Source organism: Zalophus californianus, chromosome 11, assembly GCF_009762305.2.
Source record: "Zalophus californianus isolate mZalCal1 chromosome 11, mZalCal1.pri.v2, whole genome shotgun sequence".
Lineage (NCBI taxonomy): Eukaryota > Metazoa > Chordata > Mammalia > Carnivora > Otariidae > Zalophus > Zalophus californianus.
The window spans coordinates 107,806,243-107,819,866 of record NC_045605.1 but is presented as its reverse complement, the minus strand read 5'-3'; the positions used below and the strand labels follow the sequence as shown (position 1 = coordinate 107,819,866).

Sequence of the window (13,624 nt, the reverse complement as noted above, 5' to 3'; positions counted from 1 at the left end):
TCCTGCCCACAGCTGCCCTCCGAGGCTGTAGGAGATGCTATGTGACAGCTATTTAGGGTGGAAACTCTGGACAGATCTTTTTTTTTTTTTTTTAAGATTTTATTTATTTATTTGAGAGAGAGACACAGCAAGAGAGGGAACACAAGCAGGGGGAGTGGGAGAGGGAGAAGCAGCCTTCCCGCGGGGCAGGGCGCCCCAACGTGGGGCTCGATCCCAGGACGCTGGGATCACGACCTGAGCCCAAGGCAGACGCTTAACAACTGAGCCACCCAGGCGCCCCTGGACAGATCCTTGAAGGAGCATTCCAGGGCCTGACGCTTGGCTACACCACGAAGGTGGCAGCCTTACGCTGGTCCCAGCAGGGCTCCTCTGGCTGAGAGCACACCCACCCTGAGCACAGTGGCTGTATTGTGTGGACAAAAATGTGGACGACAATGCCCTGACAGCAGAATTTTGTGCTGCTCCTGGTTGCAAGAGGCAGCCTGGGAGATGTAGTTTAGGTCCGAAGTGGTGGTACTTCTAGTGACATTTTGATGACTTATTGGACAAATTGAAGCTGCCCTAGCTTACTGGGGACACATGATTGCTGGCACTGTTGGCCTGCTCCCTGGTGGGACCTGCAGAGGCCACTGGTGGCCCTGCTGGAAGTTCAGGCCAGTGACAGGGTTTTTATCAGGAGTGGGGTTTTTGGGGTTTGGGTTTCCAAGCGCCCGTCACGCTGTGCTTTCCGTGAAAGCCACAACTTACTCCTTTAGTTGGTGAAGACTCCCATGTGCCCTGATGGATCAGAGCTCCCACTCTGGAGGGCGGCATACACACTGGGCTCAAAACCAGCCCTGCTGGGTAGCCTGGGTGTGGTTCCTTCTCTGTACAAGGGTGTGGTGAGGAAAGGTAAGAGTTGCCTGAGTTAGTACTTGCAGAACATCCCGGCAGAACAACCGTACCTGGTGAAGAGGAAAGGCGCTGCTCGGTGTGCGGTCGGCACAGGTCCCCACCTGCCGGCACCGGCCTGGCGCATAGGCAGAGACTGGGGAGTGCTGCGTGTCCTCCAAGCCAAGCGGACGGGCCGTCAGGACTGGGCAGAAGGCGTCCCGACCTTTCCCCTCCCTCCTTCCACAGGTTGTTGTAGGCACCTTCCTGACTTGTTACCACTGCCTTCTCGAAGGAGAGCGCTGAGCTTATTGATCCAGTGTTGGAGGAGAAATCGAAGCTCGGAGAGAAGTAGGAAGTGTGGAGTCGGGCTGAGAGGCAGCGGGGGAGAAAGTGGCTGTTGCAGACACTCCCTGCCTCGATGTGCCTCCCCTTGCGGGCAAGGCGCTGTTTACACGGCCCAAGTGAGAGTCAAAGCCGTCTTACTCTCTGTCTCTAATGCACACCCCGAGGCCAAAGAAAGGGATCTGTCAGCTGGCATTTGCAAAAAATAGCAAACAGGCCTCTCTGGGACGGTCAGCTCTCTGGAGAGGAAACCAGGGTAAGGGATCTGCGGGTGATGGTTGTTGCTTTTCTCTTACGGCTTCTTTCCCCATCTTTGAGGTCAGGGAAGATGTTTGCTCATGTGCATCCCCAGTGTGGAGCAAGGCGACATGGTGTGCCTGGGGCAGGTAACCAACCAGGGGCTTTGCTGTGCTCGGACAGCATCCGAGCGGCCTCTCCTGAGGAGATCCAGCCGGCGAGGCTGTCCTGTCCGGGAGAGCAGCCTCCCCGGCCCAAGGGTTCCAGGGCTTTCCAAGATGCCAGGTTTGGTTAACGAGGCCCTTGGAGTTTTTAAGGGAGATTCTTAGCCAAACTGTCCATGAGTTTGAGGATTTCTTAGTTACCATCCACCCACCGAAAACCCACGGTGGGAGCCTGGCCCCAGCCCCACGCCACTCACCTGTGACCAGCACCTGTGGGTGTTCTCTGCCCTGGTGTGAGGATGACAAGGCTGCCACCTGGAACAGCGCCAGAGGGAAGGCCGGCACTCTGGAGGCTGTTTTTGGGAAACTGCCAGTGTGAGGTGAGGCTGGCACTCAGGTCACTCCACGATGCCAGGGCTTGATCTCTGAGCAAGGGACCCCATTTAATGCCAGAGGCAGCCCCTCTAGGAGGGCTGTGGGAAGGGAGTCTGGTGCCCGGCAGCCTCCCCATTGCCCTCCGCTCCCACCCAGGGGCTCTGCTTCTACTGGTGGGTCTGGCCAGGTGCCTCCGACAGTGAAGCTTCCTGCCTCCATCCCAGCCCCCCGCCCCAAGCACTACACAGGGGCCTCTCCTCCCTTCCAGGTTGGGAGAGGGGGCGAGATTCAGGGAGCAGTGGAATCTGCCCACTCAGCACCTCCCTTTGGTCCATCCCAGAGCCCACAAGCTCAACATACCCAGAGTGGACTCATCACATACGACCCACGAATGTCCTGCTTTCTGGAGGAAGAGGGTTCTGTGAGGCAGCCCACCTCTGTCCTTCAGGTGTCCCCCAGCTGTAGTTGATTCTGGAAAGGCCTCAGGAGGCACCAGGCAACTGACCGGCCACCCCTGGGTTTCAGGTCTAGGAGGAAAGTAGGATTTGACAAGGGAAGAGGCTGGGTGCTGAGCTAGCGAAGTTCTAAGAAGGGTGGACATGTTCTGGGAATGAGAGGACATTTTACTTCATCCCTGGTCCTTCTGTCCCGAGGAGCCTAGCATTGGTGGTGGCGGGATGGGGCTGGGGAGTGGGGTCAGGGTTGTGTGTGACTCTGCTATGAATGGAGCTGCCGGGCTCCGTCTAGGCTCTGAGGAGCAGCATGACCTGTGTCCTCTGTCATGCACATGAGCCCCTCCCTGCTAGCCTCCCCAGACCCCTCTCTGCCCGTGCACTGATGTTTCTGTGCCTTTAACCTCAAGTGGTGGCAGGTCCTAAATCAGTCCTGGCTGTCTGCTCTCCCTGTGCCGGCTGGTATCCTGCCTCAGATCATCTCCCTTACAATCTTTCCTCATCCCAGGGGGTCAGGGGAGCCAGCTTCTAGCTGTGAATCACCTGCTGCCTTCATGACCCAACCTCCCTGCCTCTTCTGGCTCCGGGCCCCGAGCCACTGCAGGCACCCCTTCCCCCGATTTCAGTCTTGGCCGCCACGCAGGCTTCCAGCGCTCTGGTGCCCGAGACCTTTGTATCCCAGTACCAGTGGCCTCAGGCGGAGCAGCCACTGGCCCACGACGTCCCTGGGCAGAAGTGGCTGTGGGCGCCTGGCTGGTGCAGGGTGAGTGCTGCAGGATGGGTGCTCCACGACATCCCGGGTGCGGGTCCCACTGAGCAGGGCTGGGCACGCTGGGGTGGTGACCTGGTGCTGCGGAGTGGGTGCAGGAGCGTGGGTTGTGTGGGGCTGCATGGAGATGGAGCTCCTTCTTGCTCCTTTGCTCTTCTGGGAGGAAAGTGCTAGTGACCCATCAATCCTCCACGCTCAGGGCATGGGCTCCTTGATCCTCAGAATGACCCGCCGAGGTTGGGGGTTGTGGTGCCCAGTTTCACAGACAAGGAGATGAAGCCTCAGGTCCCCGGATCTCACAGCTCGGGGAGGCCCGGCTGGGGGCAGACCCAGGCCTGTGGACTGCAGGCATGCATGCTGGGCCACCAGCAGCTGGACGAGGCTGCTCTCTGTGCCCCTTTCCCCACTGCTCTGGCTTCGGGGAGAGGGCCCTGATCTTTTCTCTCTGTGAACTTCTGCCTGGCTCTCTCTTGCACCCCAGGGCCTGATCTGCTTGGACATGGATTTAGGGGCATTTGGAGGCTGACGCCCCGGCCCAGAGCCCAGCTCTTGCTGTGTAAGGTGGTATCACTGGGGAAGGCCAGGCTGCAGGGTCTGTGAGAATCAGACTTGGGAGTGTGTGTGGTGGTGGTGGTGGGCGGGGGGGGGGGGGGGCGCTCTGAGGCCTGCGTGGGTATTTCAGGCTCCCTCTTTTCCTCACTGTGAGCTGAGAGGCACTTGGTGCCTACCCTCTGCACAGCCTCCAGAGATCCCTTTCTGTATCTGGAAAAAGCAGGGAGTGTGAGGGGGTATTCATACACAGGATGACGGGGTAAGTGCCTGAGGGGTAGCAGGAGCAAACCCACCCAGGTGGGAGAAAAAATTGGGCCTCCCTGGAAATAGTTGAAACTTCTGGAGGTTTGAGAATCTTGGTGCCACTGGCCCGGGCTGTGAGGCTGCTCACCTGTAGACAGGTAAAGAAGACCCGGAGCTGGCTCACCTGGGGCAAGAGTGAGGAAGGTGAGGTGGCCCCACTGTGTGAGTGGGGAGGGGGCCCAGCCTCACTGTTGTTTCACAGGATATATGGGAGTCCTTCACCTTCCCCAGGGAGACGATTCAGACGTTCCACTTAGCTTTTTTCCGCAAAGATCTTCCGATCCCTTCCATATATGTCTCCATTGTGCTAATTGTAAATGACATCCCCAGTGGAGAAGATATAGACTGTATGGAGAAGCATAAAAAAGGAAAAGAACAACACTGCACCAATTCTAGAACATGGGAGTGAGTGACATGCTGTCTGACAGAGCTTCTTCCAGTTATTTTCCTTGCCTAAAAAAAGCTTCATGAAATCATATTATTTACTGTTTTAATTTCCGTAGCATTACGTTGTATCACAAGCATTCCCCTTGTCATTTAGAGCTGTGCAAACAAGCATTTTTAATGGTTACATAACGTCTGTATAGACGCCCTAGCGTTGGATCTTTAAGTGGCTTCTAAGTATTTGCTGTTGTAAATAATGCTGTTTTGAACATCTTTCTGCATCCGTCTTGGTTCCCATTTTAGACTATTTCCTTGGGTTAGATTGCTAGAATGGTAACCACAGGGCCAAGGGGCATAAATATTTCAAAGGCTCTTGATAGAATTTCCAGGGTACTTTCCAGAGAGCTGCCCTGGTATTCCAACCTCACCTTGTGGGTCTGTCTCCCATAGGCCTTACGGACACTAAATCTGGTTGTTTTACAACACTGTTGCTAATTTAATAGGCAAAGTGTCACCTCACTGTTCTCTCTTGTCTGTGGTGAAACTGCTAATGGGTTCTTAACCACTCCTATTTACTGCTCTGTTTCTGAGCGTGTCCTAAAGGAGCGCTTTGCTTCTTCTTGACTTAACCCTATGTGGTAGTTTGGACTCTTTCTGCGGGGCCTTGTCCCCGCCACAGAGCTGCCTGTGGCCCCGCGCAGAGCAGGCTTTTGGTGCCCAGGACGAGGTGAGGTGGGTGCTCTCTGGTGTGTGTGCCATTGTCGTCTGCCAGCGCGGTGGGCTCCAGTGGCTCCCCCAGGAAAGCGTGCCCTTCCCAGTGGGCTGGTTACCTGAAGCAGATCTCAGGGGATCAGGCTGCTAGTGGATCTGTGAGGGGGAGATCACGGGGTGATATCTGGAGTTCAGCGCACCTCAAGTGGCCGTCAGTAGAGAAGGAGGCTTCTACTACTGTGTGAAGAAGTCGTGCTCCTGAAGTCTGAGCAGAGGCTTTCTTCCTGAGACAGCACATTGATACAGGTTGGCTCCTTGAGAGATCTGTCGTTACCCTCTTTGCCTGGCCAGGTGGAACCCCAATGGAGGGACACAGGGGCCAGGGTGGCACAGGGAGGTTCTAAAACCCAGGCTGCTGGGCCCCGGAGAGGGCACCAAAGGGGACTCTGACGAACGCACATTGAGGGCACGCGGGATTGCTTTAAGAGCTTGAAGTGTTTTGAAAGTTATTAGAGCGCTAGGATGAGCTTGGATTCTGTTTGGGTTTGACTTTGCTCCCTTCCCTACAGGCAGTCAGTACCCCAGGGATTATTGGGCTTGGCCAGGGATTGAGGGTGAGCCTGCTGGCTTTCGTGTGGGGCACTAAGGGGCAGTGGGGGAGGGGGCCTGGGGCAGGACCCTCACTCTTCCTGAGGGGAACCCTTTTTGCCGAATCTGCTCTAACCTGGCTCTGACTTCCCAGATGCTGAAGTTCCAAACCGTTCGTGGGGGCCTGAGGTTCCTGCGTGTCCGCCAAGCCTCCACTGCCCCCGCTGCCTCCCCAAATGTCCGGCGCCTGGAGTACAAGCCCATCAAGAAAGTCATGGTAGCCAATAGAGGTGAGTGCCCTTAGGGCCAGCGAGAGGAGCCACGTGTCCAGCCCAGCCTTAGCATTCCTGTTCTGCCCTTGCCCTGCGTACCAGCTCCCTGCCCCGCTTCTGCTTCTGTAAGGACCCAGGAATCTAACATCTTGTCCATTGCCCCCTCCCTCCAAGGTGAGATTGCCATCCGCGTATTCCGGGCCTGCACGGAGCTAGGTATCCGCACTGTGGCTGTCTACTCGGAGCAGGACACAGGCCAGATGCACCGGCAGAAAGCAGACGAAGCCTACCTCATCGGCCGCGGCCTCGCCCCGGTGCAGGCCTATCTGCACATCCCAGACATCATCAAGGTGGCCAAGGTGAGCAGGGCGGGGCCTGGGTGCTATGCCTGGCCTCTAGGCCAGCCGCAGTAAGTGTCTGTGAATAGGGGAAGGAAGGAAGGAATGAATGAATGAACGAACGAACGAACCAAGTGCGGTGGGGGGAGGCACACGGGCCACGGGGTTGGCTCTGGGCCTGTGTGAGGGAACTGGAGAGCTGCTGCACTCCTCTCACTGCTCCTGCCCCCAGGAGAACAACGTGGATGCAGTGCACCCTGGCTACGGGTTCCTGTCGGAGCGAGCGGACTTTGCCCAAGCCTGCCAGGATGCCGGTGTCCGCTTCATTGGGCCGAGCCCCGAGGTGGTCCGCAAGATGGGAGATAAGGTGGAGGCCCGGGCCATTGCCATTGCTGCAGGTACGTGTGGCTGACAGGCCACCAGGGGCCGCACGGCTCAGGAGGGGCCGTCTGAGGAGGGGGCTGGCGGGTTTGGGCAGGGGTTCCAGCCTGTTACAGAGGACCCACGTGCCTGTCTCCCAACAGGTGTCCCTGTGGTCCCTGGCACAGATGCCCCCATCACCTCCCTGCACGAGGCCCATGAGTTCTCCAATACCTACGGCTTCCCCATTATCTTCAAGGCCGCCTGTGGGGGCGGGGGGCGTGGCATGAGGGTCGTGCACAGCTATGAGGTGAGCAGAAGCCCAGGGCTGGGGAGCAGAGCAGGGAGTCCAGCTGGACTGTGAGGCCACCCACAGAGCGGGCCCTGGGGTTCCGAGAGTGGGTGGGGTCCTGCAGAGGGTGGGACAGAGCTGTAGGGTCCAGCGTCTGCCCCGCTTGCCTGCCGCGCAGGAGCTGGAGGAAAGCCACAACCGGGCCTACTCGGAGGCTCTGGCCGCCTTTGGGGACGGAGCGCTGTTTGTGGAGAAGTTCATCGAGAAGCCGCGCCACATCGAGGTGCAGATCCTGGGTGAGTGGGAGCGTCCACGGGGCCACAGCCCAAGGCAGGAGCCAAGCAGGCCTGCTCTCTCTGGGCTCACAGCAGCTGGTCTCCAGGAGCTGTCCCTCAGGGAGACCCTCCCCCAGGAAGGCGGGCTGTGGAGGCTGGACTGGTCAGGGCCCGGGCCCTAGTGGCGGTGGTTTCTCGGCTCGCCGCCCCAACTGCTGGGAGCTGGCACGGATCGGCCCTAGTAGTTGTGTGGGGGCTGGTGGGTATTCGGGAAGTGTTTAGATCCCTGGAGAAGCTGAGTTTCCCTTTCACTTTAGGAGACCAGTACGGGAACATTCTGCACCTGTATGAGCGAGACTGTTCCATCCAGCGGCGGCACCAGAAAGTGGTCGAGATCGCCCCTGCCGCCCACCTGGACCCCCAGCTTCAGACGCGGCTCACCAGTGACTCTGTCAAACTTGCTAAGCAGGTGAAGGGCAGGGGGCTTTGGGGATAGTCTCCCAGGTGGAGATAAGGAGCCTGTTCCTAGAGGCTCCCTCTGAGCTCCTGCTGGCTTAGGCCTCATGCCAGGGGTCCTGTCCGGATGGGGACGGTCTGCTAGGGAGCAGGGAGGCCCAGAGTGACTGGCTCTGGGAGGGTGGGGTAGGGACCGTCTGGGAGGAGAAAAGGCTGACACGGGCTCCTTGGGATCCTCGCTGTGTGAGAGCAGAGGTTCCAGGCCCAGAGACCAAGCCTGGAGTCCAGAAAGGCTGAGAAGAGGGAGGGAAGGAGGCCGCTGGCCACTCCCTCTCCACAGATGGAGCTTCTGCGTGGCACTGACTAATCACTGGAACAAAAGGAATGAGATCCAGTGGATTCTGGCAAGATTAAGAAACATTATTAAGGCATTTCTTCTCATTCATTCTCGACCGTCCCCTGCATCACATCTGTTGTCCCCCATTGAATCCTCAGGTCCTCCTCTGCCAGTCTTCGCTCTCCTGGGCATGGAGGCGGGAGATGGCATACTGGCTCCCCCAGCAGTGACCTGCCCCCCAGGCCTGTAGCAGGGGTCCCGCTGTCTGTTCTTTGTTCAGAAGAGAGCCCACCCCCTCTCAGAGTCCAGGCATCCTGCCCCCACCCCTGCCTCCCCTTCCCGGGGCCCCGAGGGAGAGCATCTGCTCAGATCTGCCTTCCGCAGCAGACGGGGTGGGCCCTGGCCCTGCTCTCCTTCCAGAGCTGTGCTCCCTCAGACCTCTCAGGCAGCACACGATTCTGTGAGCTTACCCAGCTGAAAGACAGGCTCAGCGCTCTGCAGAGAGGTTTCAGCCACAGTTAATATGAGGCTTGGTTAGGCTCCAGTTTAGAGTTGACATTTGGGTTATTTCATATGAGGAGTAATCTTACCTGGAGTTGGGTCTAATTTATTGACTTAGGCCACGTGTCACTCTATACAGATTTGAGGGAGCTAACCGAAGTCTATTTTGTGGTTCTGGTAGGACCAGAGTGAGACCGGAATGAGGGCTGAATTTTGCATTAGAATCATCACTGTTGGTTTCTCTCGGCGGACACCTCTTTGGGTCATGGCCAGAGGTGGTGATGAGTAGAGCAGAGGGGAACTTCTGAAAACCCTCTGAGAGTGAGAAGGTCCAGCAGAGGCCGGGGTAGGCATGGCTGAGAGGGTGCTGGGATGCTCTCCTCCGGGGAGAGGGTGCCGAGTCTGGGGCCCGTGGCAGCTCCTGAATCTTGCCCCAGACAAGCCGGTGCAGCCGCCAGAGGCTCGGGCGGAGTCCCGGGGAGCCGACCAGGCAAGGGCCCAGCCCACGGGCTATGTGGGCTGCCGGCACTCGCCCTGGGGCAGGGCTGGTTGTGCGGTCCATTGGGGCAGGGCACGCGGCGGTCTGTTCCTTTTGGAACAGGCCTGATGGCTGAGGCTGAGCCAGAGTGGCCTCCAGGCCCCATCAGTTGGGCCCCGCTGACACGACCGCCCCTCAGGTGGGTTACGAGAATGCGGGCACGGTGGAGTTCCTGGTGGACAGACGCGGCAAGCACTACTTCATCGAGGTCAACTCCCGCCTGCAGGTGGAGCACACTGTCACGGAGGAGATCACCGAGTGAGTGGGGCGGGTGCGGTGGGGGCGGCAGCCTCCGGGAAGGGGCAGCTTCCAGGTTTCTGGTAAAATCCACGTCAGCGGCTCCTGGGGAGCTCAGCGCATCTCCACTGTGCTAGAGAGTGGAGATGCGCTTTCTACTTACTTTCTACAAAAATTATTATTGGAAAAGCATTACATGTGGGGCGCCTGGGTGGCTCAGTGGGTTAAGCATCCAACTCTTGACTTCAGCACAGGTCATGATCTCGGGGTCGTGGGATAGAGCCCTGCATCTGGCTCTGTGCTGGGCATAGAGACTGCTTAAGATTCTCTCTTTATCAAAAAAAAAAAAAAAAAGAAAGAAAGAAAGAAGGAAGGAAGGAGGGAAAGGAAAGGAAAATGGAAAGGAAAGCATTATATGCCTATTGTAAGAATTAAGGAGCAAATAAAAAAATTGATCAGAACCAGGATGCTGAGGCGGCTCAGGCCGGGTGTGCTGGGGGAAGGTCTCATCTCCGGGGTTTCAGATGAGGAGCCGGAGGTTCAGGGCAAGAGAGTTGCCAGCCCAGCGCAGCATCACTTATGAGTGCTCTAACTCTCCTGGTTTTGTTCCATCTTTATTTATTTTACCATATAAATAGTTTGACACAATTGAGATGTTATGTGTAGAATTCCTATTCTACTTAATTGAAAGCATCCTCCAGGCCCCTGTTCTTTCTGAAACTGTAGGTGTGTGTTTCATAACTTAGGTACATGGCCCTCCATTGCTAGACACTCAGGTCGTTTCTGGTTTTTGCAGCTCATAAGGGTGGTCAGTTACCATCTTTGTGCCTAACTCTTTCCCTTCCCCTCCGAAGAGTTCTGGGGATAGACGCTTTCCATGTGGTTACCTGAGTGAAGCCTAATCAGGTTTCCAGATTGCTTGTATCAGTTTGTTCTCCCACAAGCATTGAGTAGAGACACTTGAAAGTCTGCCCATTTGGGGCGCCTGGGTGGCTCAGTTGGTTAAGCGACTGCCTTTGGCTCAGGTCATGATCCTGGAGTTCCGGGATCGAGTCCCATATCGGGCTCCCTGCTCGGCAGGGAGTCTGCTTCTCCCTCTGACCCTCTTCCCTCTCGTGCTCTCTATCTCTCATTCTCTCTCTCTCAAATAAATAAATAAAATCTTTAAAAAAAAAATCTGCCCATTTTATAAACCATTCAGTTGTTTCAAGATCCTATTTTGAGCCATTTAAGTGTGAAGCCCTGGCTTTGGGCCGGTCCACCTCACCCTGGAACTTTTCTGACAGTTTGTTCCTCCCCCGACCCCCACCTGAGATTGAGGTTGCTGTGGGAGTGCCTGCCATTGCCCAGCAGGTGCACAGATGCTTCCAGACTCCTTGTCCTCTTGAGGTAAAGGCTGAGTTGAGGTGGACGCTCCAGCTTTGGATTCTGGCTCCATGAGACTTTGCCCGATTGCACCGCTGTAAACTTGTCAATCTCGGGCCTGCCACGAGCCTCCTGTGTTAAGGATGGAAGTCTGTGCTTGCTCAGGAGTAGGGGCTTTGTGTCAGAAAGACACAGACCAGGGTGCAGGTTCCTCCCCGGCCACTATCCACGCAAAGCTTGGGTGAGCTGCAGCCTCTCTGACCCTCAGACCCCTCCTCCTCTGATAGGAATGACAGACTCTCGGAGCATCGTCGTGGAGGTCAGGCTTGAAAAGAGCACGGCCTTACGGCCGTGGCGTGTGGGTCCACCTTGTGGCGTGCGGGTCTGCCGTGGCGTGTGGGTACGCGCGGCGCACGGTAGTCATTGTCACGCTGAGGTGCTCTACAGGACACCGGGGAGAGTCTGCCAGTGCCGTTTACAGGCTGTCCCTGTCACAAGCCTCAGTGACAATACATTTAAATAACCTTGAGTTTTTTTGGTTTTTGTTTTTTTTGAAACAGCTGTTCCACTTGAATCTGTCGCTGTCCTTAAGAGAATGGCAGTCAGTGAGGCTGAGCTTATAAAATCATGCACATTTGGAGAGTTTTGTGCCCTAAGGTCTCCTGTGGGCTGGGGTCTCGGGCACAAGCCCAGCCACTGCACAGATCCCTGGAGGACGGCACCCTCCCCGCGGCACATCCCCTCGTAGACCCTCCCAGCGGCTGGTGGTTCCCATTTCAGCAAGCCCCACGGTCACAACCCCGCTCTCTTGCAGACCGCCCCCTGCCTCTGTCGGGGTGTAATGCGTACTGCTCTCCGCACTGTCTGAGGCTTCAAGTCCGGCTTGATCGAGGGAGGGTTTGGGGGAGGCAGGAGGACAGAAACCCTAGGAAGAAAGTAGGGCAGAGTATGGGGAGGGGCCGTTTGGTGGCGGGTACCAGAGCAGGTAGATGCAAATATTTCAGTTGGCCCCTCTCCGGCTGCCACCTCCTTATTCAGACTGCCTGGAGTTCCTGACCCAAGTGGGCACCAGGCAGGGGCTGCTGGTCTGGTGGGAAGGAGCAGGTGAAGAGTCGGCAGGCAGGGGTGGGGACCACCCTCCTCATCCATCCCCTGCCTCACGTTCCACTCCTCCCTGCCCCCCTGCAGTGTGGACTTGGTCCATGCCCAGATTCACGTGGCCGAGGGCCGGAGCCTGCCTGACCTGGGCCTGCGGCAGGAGAACATCCGTATCAATGGCTGTGCTATTCAGTGCCGGGTCACCACGGAGGACCCTGCGCGCAGCTTCCAGCCGGACACTGGCCGCATCGAGGTATGTCAGCCTTCCCACGGAACACGCACTGGTCTCATGGGCGGGGAGACCCTCCTGTGGGCCCAGCAGGGCGAGCGAACCCTCGCTTGGGATGGCTGAGGGTATGTAGGAGCCGCGCTCTGTTCAAGAGTAAGGAGAGAACATTCCAGGGGGAGACTGCCATGAGCACAGATTAAGAAACCAGGGAGTGAATCGTGCAGAACAGGGAGCGGACCAGCTGGGTGGAGCCAAATATAGGGTCCCCAGAAACGAAGCCCAGGCCCTCGACTTTGGCTTCTTATGAGAGCCCAAGGACAGAGCAGTGGCCTCTGTCCTGCCTTCGGTCTGAGGGTGTGTGGTTGGCAAGGCAGGACCCAGGGGTTGCTGCAAAGGACCGGGGCCCAGATGTCCCAGTGGAGAAGACAGGCTGAGCGAGGGGCCCATTAAGGATCAATGCCACAGTCATGTGGCAGGGAGAAGGCGGAGGGCAGGGAGGAGGCCGGCTCGGGGCCGCCAGGGGCTGGGTGGGCAGACGTGGAGGTGGGCCCTGCCATGCCTCTGCCCCCGGGAGTGTGTCCTGCTCCCCCCTCTCTTTTCTCAGCACAGACAGCCCTCCCCCGCCCCTCCCCGCCCCTCCCCACTCCCAGCCTCTGGGCCTGCTTGGGGCAGGCGCCCTCTGAACCGCTGGGGTGCCTGTCCCCTGGCCCCCCAGCTCACGCTGGCTCAGAATACTTCTGGAACCTTCAGCAGCACTGCTACCAGCTCCGCTGCTTTACTGCTTCCCCATCTGGTCTGAGCCTCCGAGGAAGCAGGACGTGCGCGGGAGCTCAGGTTCTGGCCCAGGGAGAGGACCAGGATGATTTGGAGACAGATACTGGGCTTCTGAGAAACAAGTGATGTGGGGAGGGAAAGGGAGGATCTGCATTCTGAAAGTTGCAGAGCTGGGAGGCTTGAGGGAGAGAGCTGCCACTGGAATTCCATTTCTGGAACAATCCAAGTCCATAGGTGGGGGCCAGCCTAAAGGCTGGAGTGCTGTCCAGCGGGGGCCCCTGACTTCTCTGCCCTCAGTGGGGAAGGGGCAGCCCTGTGACGCGCCACTACCTTCTTCCACCTCCACTTCCAAGGCCTGCCTCCTCTGAGCCTGGTTTACCACGGAATATTTTTAGCTGACAGTTCCTGCTCACAGCTGAGTGTTCACCCTTAAATATTTTATTAAGTTCCTTTTTATCGAACACAGGCCTGTGTCCCTTAGAAGCGGAAACATGGCGCAGCGGGTGTCCCAAGCCCCCTGGGCTGTCCCTCCCACTCCCCGTCCTCCTCTCCTCCTCCCCCGAGCCTCACAGGGGCGCCCTGGCCCAGGTGCAGGCTCTCCCTGCTGGGACTCAGCCCGGGCCCCACCATGGATGTTCATGTGTGTACCTGTTACCCCAGACACCGTGAACCCCTGTCCCCGCAGGACCCTGTCTCCGTCCAGCTGCCACTTGCAACCCCTGCCCGCCCCCATGAGTCTGCCTCCGGGACCCAGGTCCTTCTGGGCCCTGCTTCCCTCTCTGGGCATGCGCCTCATGCCCGG

General features: G+C 57.7%; 1 protein-coding gene across 13 annotated transcripts in view; it reads left to right on the top strand.

The window, feature by feature from the left end:
* The window catches only part of PC (pyruvate carboxylase), a 99,443-nt gene that overhangs the window by 70,205 nt on the left and 15,614 nt on the right, over window positions 1-13,624 (top strand). For 7 of the 13 annotated variants that reach the window (XM_027581524.2, XM_027581527.2, XM_027581525.2 and 4 more), the window contains 8 exons: window positions 5,905-6,040; window positions 6,197-6,381; window positions 6,593-6,758; window positions 6,885-7,030; window positions 7,191-7,308; window positions 7,605-7,756; window positions 9,259-9,377; window positions 11,910-12,072. In XM_027581524.2, coding sequence (XP_027437325.1) covers window positions 5,905-6,040; window positions 6,197-6,381; window positions 6,593-6,758; window positions 6,885-7,030; window positions 7,191-7,308; window positions 7,605-7,756; window positions 9,259-9,377; window positions 11,910-12,072 — 1,185 coding nt within the window. Of the gene's footprint in view, window positions 1-1,119; window positions 1,472-5,904; window positions 6,041-6,196; window positions 6,382-6,592; window positions 6,759-6,884; window positions 7,031-7,190; window positions 7,309-7,604; window positions 7,757-9,258; window positions 9,378-11,909; window positions 12,073-13,624 lie in introns of those variants that run through there. The other 6 variants (XM_027581531.2, XM_027581530.2, XM_027581529.2 and 3 more) reach the window with 2 other exon arrangements.